The 9,349-nt window shown below is 40.8% G+C and overlaps 1 protein-coding gene across 2 annotated transcripts; it reads right to left on the reverse strand.

The window, feature by feature from the left end:
- Positions 1–437: 437 nt before the first annotated feature.
- Positions 438–787, reverse strand: LOC123940947 (ribosomal biogenesis factor-like). Of its 2 annotated transcripts, none has more exons than XM_046004004.1 (2): positions 541–787; positions 438–499 (listed from the first exon to the last, which is right to left on the reverse strand). In XM_046004004.1, exons 1-2 carry the CDS (start codon positions 779–781, stop codon positions 438–440), a joined length of 303 nt encoding a protein of 100 aa, XP_045859960.1. In that variant the 5' UTR covers positions 782–787. The 2 variants fall into 2 exon arrangements, with proteins under 2 accessions (XP_045859960.1, XP_045859959.1); XM_046004003.1 differs by having other exon boundaries at positions 438–503; positions 659–781.
- Positions 788–9,349: the final 8,562 nt, after the last annotated feature.

A 9,349-nucleotide genomic window follows, 5' to 3' on the forward strand; every position in this document is an offset into this window, starting at 1 on the left:
ATTAAAATTAAGTCACTCCACAGAAGGCCAAATGGCCCTAGATAGATGGAAATTTTCTGCCCTCGATTCTCTTTTCTTTCCTTTTGTCTTTTTTTTTTTTTTTTTTTTTTTGGTTTCTAGAAATAATTGTTCTTTTTCTACTGCCTAAAATGAAGGCACCCCACAGTTCATCTCACTTGGCAGTAGCCTCAACAGCTCCTCACCCTTTCTGTATAGCCTTTGTTTTTTTAAGCAGGCTCCACACCCAGAGTGGAGGCCAACGTGGAACCTGAGTCCACAACCTTTTAGATCAAGACCCGAGCTGAGATCAAGAGTTGGAGGCTTAACCAACTGAGCTACCCAGGCACCCCCCACAACCGACTTTTTTTTTTTAATAAAACTGTACAAAACATTTAATATATTGCTCTTTTGGGGTTATTTGATGTGTCCGCAGGGTATTATAGCTGAGCCACTAATCTTGTTGCTTCATCAACATTAACTGGCTCATTTTCTTTTTTTTTTTTCTTGAATAACTGGCTCATTTTCATGACTGAAAGTCATGCTGAGGAATCAGCTGTTTCTGTAGAGGTTCAAGGGAAAGGCCTTTTGAGAAATGTGGAAGTTCCCTTTGTGTATCTATAAAAGCTTTATTCACTCTGTTAACTTTTTCATCACTCACAGTGTTTATCTTCTTAAGATTAGTGATAACTGGTTTTGCTTTGTTTTTAGTCTTAAAATATTTTTGGCTGGCTATATGAAATACATTCCTGGACTTCTGCCCTCTGAGTTTGTTCTTGGCCATTGTCTTGGATAACCCTCCTGCAGCAACACAAGCTCCAGGTGAAGTCATCTCCCTCTATAGAGACTTTCGAGTTCAAAGATGAAAAAGAATGAAGGGTGAAAATAGCCTGTTCAGCTAACAGATAGAAATTTACAGTTATTTATCACTCCAACAGTTGTTTGTGTTTATGTATGCTTTAATATTCCCAACCTCGGAAATTGAACCCATCATTCACTAGGGCAGTTTTTTTAATTGGCCAAATATATTTAGAGTAAAGTTGTAATTCCTTTTATGTGTATTTCATTCCCATTTCAAAGCACTTTTGCTAGATTTAAATTATAGCACCCATTTTGCAGATCAGAAAACCAGACTCAGATGGACCAAAGGACACACCAAGGTCACAGGCCTAATTAGTGACAGCACCAAAATTAAAATCTGGCTTTCTTATTCATTGTGGGCTTCTTTTGAGGGGGGAAATGGGATATTACATTCTGTACAGGTTTATATACTAGTCTTTGAGATTTCCTCATGCAGAAGAAAAGGTACCATTCTATAAACTGTGTGTTGGAGCTGCTGTCAGCAACCAGCGCTTAGGTAGAGTGTACTACTGGTATACCCTATTTCATATTACATATGGCTACACAGAACTGAAAGACATTTTGTGGCAAAAAGATCTGAAATCACCTTTTAATAGACTCTCACCATGCAAAAGTTATTTAACCTCTTTGGGTTTGTTTCCTCATCTACAAAATGGTAACAATATTGCTAATCCCACAAGGGCTGGTGTAAGGCTTCAATAAATGACATTCGTAAAGCACTCTGCCAGTAGACTATAGATGCTCAGTGTTCGAATTTTCTTTTTCCTGAAAAAAAAAATGCTTTCAAAATAACAGAGTTAGAAGACTCAGGTTAAGGAAAGCTGACTTACCAGGATTCCCTCACACTTCTCAAGGACTGTCCACATACAGGCCATAGCTCCATCCCAAACTTAGGACTCAGGAGTTACGGATAGGTAGATACAGGTCAGATCACGTGCAGCCTTGTAGGCCGTGACATGTAGTTCGGAGTCACCTGATCAGAAAGCACATTGAAGTTCTTCTTTCTGCTTCTCCAACTCATTGAGCTTGCTCCTACCTTGGGGCCTTTGCACTTCCTCTCCCTCTGCTTGAACTGTGAACCTCAGGTGGTCACATGGCTCATTCCCTCACTGCATGCAGTGCCATTCTAGGAGGCTGTCTATAACCAAATTAATCAAAATACCATCTGCCTGACGACGAGTCACTCTCTAATCCTTTAGCCTCTTATCTTGATTGGATTTTTTCCTCGACACTTAGCATATTTATTTAATTACTGTCTATCTCTTCTGCTAGAATGTAAGCTTCATAAAGACAGGGACCTCATCTGCTTGTTCATTCTGGTTCCCCAGTACCTAAAGGAATGAATAGTAAATAGTAGGTATTTAGGGGCACCTGGATGGCTTAGTCAGTTAAGTGTCTGACTTTTGATGTTGGTTCAGGTCCTGGTCCACCCCAGCATCAGCCTCTACACTCAGTGAGGATTCTGCTTGGGATTCTCTCTCTCCCTTTCTCTCTGCCCCATCCTCCCAACCCCCACCCAGTGCTGGCTCGCTCTCTCTCTCTCTCAAATAAATAAATAAAATCTTGAAAGAAAAATAAAAGAATAACCATAAATGACATACTCAAATTGTATAAACATGATCTGTTTTCCAAAATTGACAATTTTGCTCAAAATAATATCCCATCGGCAAGACAGCAGGAAGAACTCTGAGACACAGATCTGATCTTGTCGCCAGCCTGCTCCATTCTTCAATGGCGGCCAACACTTTGGGCAATACTCCACAGCTGCACTCTGAAGGACCCCTGAGATCTCTTTCCAGCTCTTGTGTACCACCTTGCATCATCTCCTACAGAGGGTAACTATTCTCCCACATAATTATTAATAACACCTTCTTTCATTCTCAAAAGTATCCTAATGTACGTAAGGATCCTTATGGTCATACTACCTGTATGGCTCAGGCAGGATCACGAAGAGCGTTTCCCACAAGTCCTTCCCTCCAGCCACACCCACCTACCAGCAGGTCTCCAAATAAGAGAGGCTCTTTCCTACTTTTGTTTGAACAACTTTCCCTCAGCCTGGGTCCATTCTTCCAGATTCCAACTCCACTAGAAAGGCTCTCCCAGAAATTTTCTTCCAGCCTAACTTAGATTAGGCAAACACCCCGGGCTACCTTGGAATTGCCTGAGGAACTTAATGTTGAGATTTAGTAAATCTAGGGTGGGCCCAGGAAATCTGCTTGCCCCTCCTGTTTCCCCGCAACATAATTTTTTTTTAAAGATTATTTATTTGACAGTGCAGGCGCACAAGCAGGGGGAGGGGGAGGGGAAGAGGGAAAAGCAGGCTCCACCCTGAGCAGGGAGCACAACACAGGGCTAGATCCCAGGACTCTAGAATCATGACCTCAGCCAAAGCCAGCCAAAGGCTTAACAACTAAGTCACCCGGCTGCCCTGTGTTCCCACAACATCTTCTGTATACCGTTCTGGGTATCTGTGTTATAACCTACTTACCTGTCTCTTTCAGGTCACTATAAACTCCCTGAGGACAGGACCCCATTCATTATTAAGGGCTCCCCTTTAGTGAGTCTCCAGTGACTAGAATCACACCCAGTAAATGGTACATGAACAAATGAATAATCATGGCAAACATTTACAGAACACTTACTATGTATCAGACAGTGTTCTACATATTTTTTTGGTATTAACTCATTATATCAGAAGAAGTTTTAACCCTTAAGGGCTTAATAGTTAAGTCGAATGATAAAGGATATTAGGAAGATTAAGGAACTACAAATTAACTCTGGAAATTGCAAAATGTGACATCCAAATTTGTTTCTTTAACTAAACATTTATATATATATATATATATTTTTTTAAAGACTTATTTATTTATTTATTTGTTTGACAGACAGATTACAAGTAGGCAGAGAGGCAGGCAGAGAGAGGAGGAAGCAGGCTCCCTGCTGAGCAGAGAGCTGAGTGCGGGGCTCGATCCCAGGATCCTGGGATCATGACCTGAGCCGAAGGCAGAGGCTTTAACCCACTGAGCCACCCAGGCACCCCTAAACATTTATATTAAGACAGAATACTTCTCGAAATTCTTCCATAGTCCTAAGCACATTGAATCGTGTTGATCATTTCCAGGGTGACTTGAGGGAGAACGTTGTAAGCCGGACTGAAATACCTATGATTTCATTCCTATTTCTGACCCTTCTTGACCGTTTTGTGCTTAGTCATCACACTGTATCTTCCAGTGTTTTATTTTCTATCTCAGACCTCTTTAACAAAATGCCTAGGGAGGAGAACAAGAGTAGAATTTCTTCACTATACCTTTTAACTTTAAAATTTAGCACTCTCTGTGGACATCCTATAAAATTGAGGGGATCTTATGAAGGACTTGTGACTCACACAGAGCCTAATGCATTTAAATGTACAATTCTGGTAATGGTGTCAGATTATGGATTTCCAAATGGCAGCCGCAATCATGATTTAGAACAGATGGCCAAACCGCAGGCAGCAGAATCAACAGAATTTTCTGCCATCCCAAGAGGCTAACAGAATCCAAGAGAAGTATCTGACATCACCTAAATTGGTAAACAGCTCAAAACAATCTTAATTAACAGTTTGCTGGAGCACTTAATGACAGAGACCATGCCTCAGTAGAAACTGGTATTCTTAGGCAGCTCTCATATATTATTAACCGCATAGGAAGATGGTCGAATGCCCTGGGGGTGGGAGGGGGGGGAACAGTCAAAATTAGAAATTAAGAAATCTTGATTTTGGTCTAAGTTGTGACACTAAGTGACCTTGGGCAGTAAGCTGAACTTTATAAACCTATTTCCTAGTTTATAACATGAAATCTAAGCTATCTTCTTTTAGCCTTCAATGTGTGCCCAAGGTAACTGGGAGGTAGGGGAGAACTTAAACGTAAATGAGCAAAATAAGAATCATGAAAACATTTTAGATGATGATAAAGTAAAATTCACCTCTCCGTAAACAAGAGGCTCAGTAGGCGAAAGGTAACTGCTAGTGTTCATTTTGTTACCAGAGTTACTGTGGCATTTTTTTTACTATGTTACTAGAAATACTAATGCTTGCAGCAGAGCAAACCGTCGTGCCTGTGGTAGGAGGAGTCCTTCTTCAATCGACAAAATCATGTAACGATGTCGGTTAAATGTTGAACCATTTTGAACATGGTCATCTGCAGGTCCCGGTACTGTCAGTCTTCTGAACAGCCTTGGGAAAGAATAAGTTATCTTTTCAGCCTCACTTGTTATTCAGTTCAAGAGTCCAATAGGGAAAGACTCTACAACCTCCCTCAGCACGGAAGCTAAAATGCAGTCTCCAAAGTTTCAGGCCGAGGTAGTCCAGATGTAGACGTCAACAGACACATTTTACTCTGTATTTTTTGTATACGCTCCATGTTTCTTTGACAGAATTTTTTTTAAGGACTCCGTTCAATCTTTCAAGGAAACTTATGGTTTCTGTGTATTCGTGATGGAAGAAATGAAGCTGAAGAGAAGGGACAGGGCACTAGAAGAAGGGGACAGAATTAAGCTCCCAGGAAGGAAGCCTACTGCTTCTCAAGTTACCATTTGTAAACCCTTTACCCGGTTCTGTTTGGCCTATTGTCCTGGGTAAATCATCCATTGAAAATCAAGCTCTTCAGCTCATTATATATTCTTCATTTGAGGTGACCAGAACTATTTCCTGAAACCTGGTTTGGGTGCTAATTACCTGCTCAGACACCTTATAAATACCTCCATGGATTTGTCACAGGAAAATTTCACTTTTTTAAATTTTTCTTAAATTGAGCACACTTATTGTAAGTTTCCCCCTTTAACTTCCCAATCGTGACAATAAAGGCCTTCTGGGGCTCTGGTTACAGTGAAGTGATGCTCTCTCCTCCACAGCTCCCGGAGGCATAGCTTGCAGCTCTGGCTCAGTTGTAGAGAAATGTTTACCAAAGTCAGCCACATATTTCTATACAGAGAAGTAAACTGCTTTTTCTTCCGGGGCCTCTCTCCCTCCCTCTGCAGGGAGGCAAGAGCCCCTTTTTGCAAATACCCGAAACAACTTGTACAAAAGAGAATGGCACTCACACTTTTTTCCCTTCAGATTTTAAAATAACTGTTTCTGTCAGCCTTCCTCCTCTCATAACCCTCCAACAGAAAAAAAAACCCTCAAACTCACAGCGTAAGTCTGACCTTAGTGACAGGATGGTATTTCTATCAATTTTGAAACTGAAAAAAAAATGTTTTTTGCTGGAGAAAAATGTTTACTCGTTTATATCGCTGTAATTGATTCAATACAAAATTTTTGTTGCCTTGTCCTTCCTTCCCACATCTAAATAAACCTAAGTCCAAAAGCATGAATGCAGGTGTCATCTTTAAGAAAAATAATCAAATAAAGCCAGAAAAACACAGAGCAAAACCACACCAAGAGAACCAATATAAGCCAGTATTTTAAATACACAGTATTTCAATCTGCCATCCCGGGAAAAGAACTGGAAGACTAGAAATTCACCAATTTCAGTCTCTGTTGCCTCCTGACTAGGCAAGATTTTTCCCCCTTTCCTTAAGAAAACCGAAGGTGAAGACGGTCTCTATGTGGCACTGTGGTATAAGTGACCGCTGTTGTGGAGGAGAAAAGCCCATGAAGCTTAAAAATTTTGCAGAGAGAAAACAATCCTCCTGCAGACCACAATAAATAAAATAACAGCAGTGGGGTGATTTGCAACCATGTAACGGGGCTTTTGTCTGGGTCTATTTCTCTGTGCCTTGAGGGTTTCTGTGTTCCTTCTCCGCAGGATCTCAGTGTTTCGCCCCTCCATTACAAAGGCCCAGGGCTTGAGCCCCTCCTCCAGCTGTTCACCCCCAATCTTGCCCATGCTGAGGCTTACTTACAGCAGACTGAAGAGTTTCAGTGGGGTGCAGGGCACTGCAATTTAGGATTTCTGCAGTACAGGGTGAATTTTCAAGAGTGCATCAGAGAGGGGAGCCAGACTTAAAAATAGCCTTTACTCATCCCATTAACCATTTCATTGCTGAACTGGTTTGTAAGGCAGGGCCAGGAGGCTTTTTTTTTTTTTTCTTTAGCAAACACCCAAATTGCTACAGCTGCTTCTAACAGTTTGTGTGAAGGCAAAGCTTCGCTGTGTCTTGGAAAACAGGTGAATACACGTTGTGACCCATTACAGAAAGAACTAGGAAAAATTACTGTATTTGCCTATATGCCGGGTTTGAGGGTAGGGAAAGGGGAAGGCTTTAGAGTAGAGGGAGAGGGGGAGTGAAAGAAGGAAAAGAGAAATCTTGGAACAGAGGAGTGAAGAAGCCCCTTGTTCTGGTTTGTATTGATCTTATTTAAGCATGGGGAGAGCTGATGAGTCTGTGATTATTTTAATGACCATGAAACCTATGCATTCAAAGAAATAAATGAAGCTATGTAATCACCTTCTAAGTAATATCAAAGAACCATAAAAGGACTAAGAGGAAAGGCATCATTGTATAACAGTATTTACATCATACAAGGCACCGCAGGCAAAGGTAAACAACAGGTTGAAGTATCTTTAGGGGGGAGAGGAGCCTAAAATTCAATACTTTATGGCACTGGCCCATCTAAGGCAAGGAGGGATAAGGCGTGGAAGCAGTAATTGTGTCTATTTTGGTATTTTGGCAAGGGAAATGCTGATGTTCGAGCTTTGTGAGGAGTTTATAAAGCAAGTAAAACTTTGGAAGTGCAACAATACAGAATATACAGACAATGGACAGGTAGAGTCAGAGGTTGTTGACCGAGTGCGGATTATTGTGACAATATGCTTTAAGTCTGGAATAATAATGAAGACACACTTGGTTCAATCTAAACTATTTTAACGAAAATGACATTTTAATGTAACATTATAAAATTATGTCACTACTTAGCTAATGGAAGATGCTAAGAAATATGAGACTTGAGCTTGGAAATAGCAAGAAAGAGAGGACACATACTGACAAAGAGACTAGCAATATGACATTGATCATTATGGATTGTAGTTAGCGGATTCCACCATTATTTGTGACTTAAACAAATTTCCCCATTTAACAAGTTAGTGCAGATAAAAGGAAGAGTCCTTTCCAGACAGTCCTCTCTGGAAGCTGATAGACCTGGTTTCCAGTCCTACTTCTTAAACTTATTACTTCTCTAACTCTGGAAAAATTATGTAATGTCTGTGGGCCTCAGTTTTCTCATCTGCAAAATGGGGTTATCATCATCTGCCTCCTCTGGTTGCTGTGAGAATTAATTAAGATAATAAATGGAGCATTTGGGCAGGTGCCCAATCATAACAGCTATCAAATTAATCCCATTACTCTAAATAGGTAACAGAAATTCTTAAGAAAATTATAAACCCCAGGAAAATAAAACCTAATAAAAAAAATACCCTAAGCCCTTCAAACTGTGAGGGTTTGGGTCATGAATTTGTCATTAATCAAATGGCTACAAATAGGGTTGCCAGATTAAAAAGAAAAAATAGGACTCTCGGTTAAATCTGAATATCAGATGAATAACAAATATTTTTTAGTGTAAGTATGTCCCATGCAATATCATACTGGAAAACTGTTTATCTAAAATTTAAATAGAAATTGAAATTTTAAATAATTGATTCGTCCTTTTTTTTTTTTTTTCTTTTTTGGCTGAATCTGGCAACCTAACTGCAAACAGTCAAAACCCTGAGTATGTTTAACTCCTATGTCCTTTAGCCCAAGTTCCCATGGAGGTCAAAGGGCAGGAATCCTTATTTCAGAAAGTTTTTAGAAAAATTATACATGAGATTCATGTTATTAAATTGTCTCAAATACCCAGAACGTGACTTATCGCTATCAGAGGGAAAGCGACTGCCCTTTTCCCGTTTCACAGTTAGCCACGTGGCTTCAGTTTTTAATAATCTCGCACCCACACCATGGCGATGTGCTGTTTCCAGGTTCCCTCGGCCAGCTCTGAGCCAGTCACAACCAGGCCTGGAACAGTTTTGTTTTGTTTTGCCTTTCCTCTTTCTCCCAGGGCAGGGCTCCATGGAAACTGGAGTATGCACACGGACCTGTAGCGCTGACACCAGCCGGACGACTGGGACACCCAAGCGGAGATTCTCCCGCGAAAGGAATGGCTCCGCCCAGCAAAGCGGTATTATGTAGGCGAGGGGAGAGGTATGTTCATGTGAAGGTCAATGGAGTAGAGGCAAAGTGGTATTCCGGACATGTCTGTGACATTCTGCTTCTGCTTCATTAACCCTTTGTTATTTTAGGTCTTCCGCGGTGACAGGGTAACGGCCTGACGCAGCAGCCTAAAAAATTCAGAAACTTTCTCAACGATGAAGTTAATACTTGAAGTGTGAGCTTTGAACTCTTATGTCTGTGACACACTACCTATGTGTGGAGAATATTAATAAGGGTTCTGATGTGTCGCCAGCAAAAGACACTGTACTAAAGTTTGCATTCACACGTGTTTACTTGGCTTGGTGGTAACATGACTGATAAGACA

This window comes from Meles meles, chromosome 4, assembly GCF_922984935.1.
Source record: "Meles meles chromosome 4, mMelMel3.1 paternal haplotype, whole genome shotgun sequence".
Lineage (NCBI taxonomy): Eukaryota > Metazoa > Chordata > Mammalia > Carnivora > Mustelidae > Meles > Meles meles.

Bases quoted from the DNA above. Each gene is read 5' to 3' on its own strand.
- LOC123940947 (XM_046004004.1), bottom strand. From the start codon at position 781: ATGGCCAAGAACAAACTCAGAGGGCAGAAGTCCAGGAATGTATTTCAT. The intron at 500-540 runs ATGACTTTCAGT...TATTCAAGAAAA, and splicing joins GAAACAGCTGATTCCTCAGC to AAAAAAAAGAAAATGAGCCA.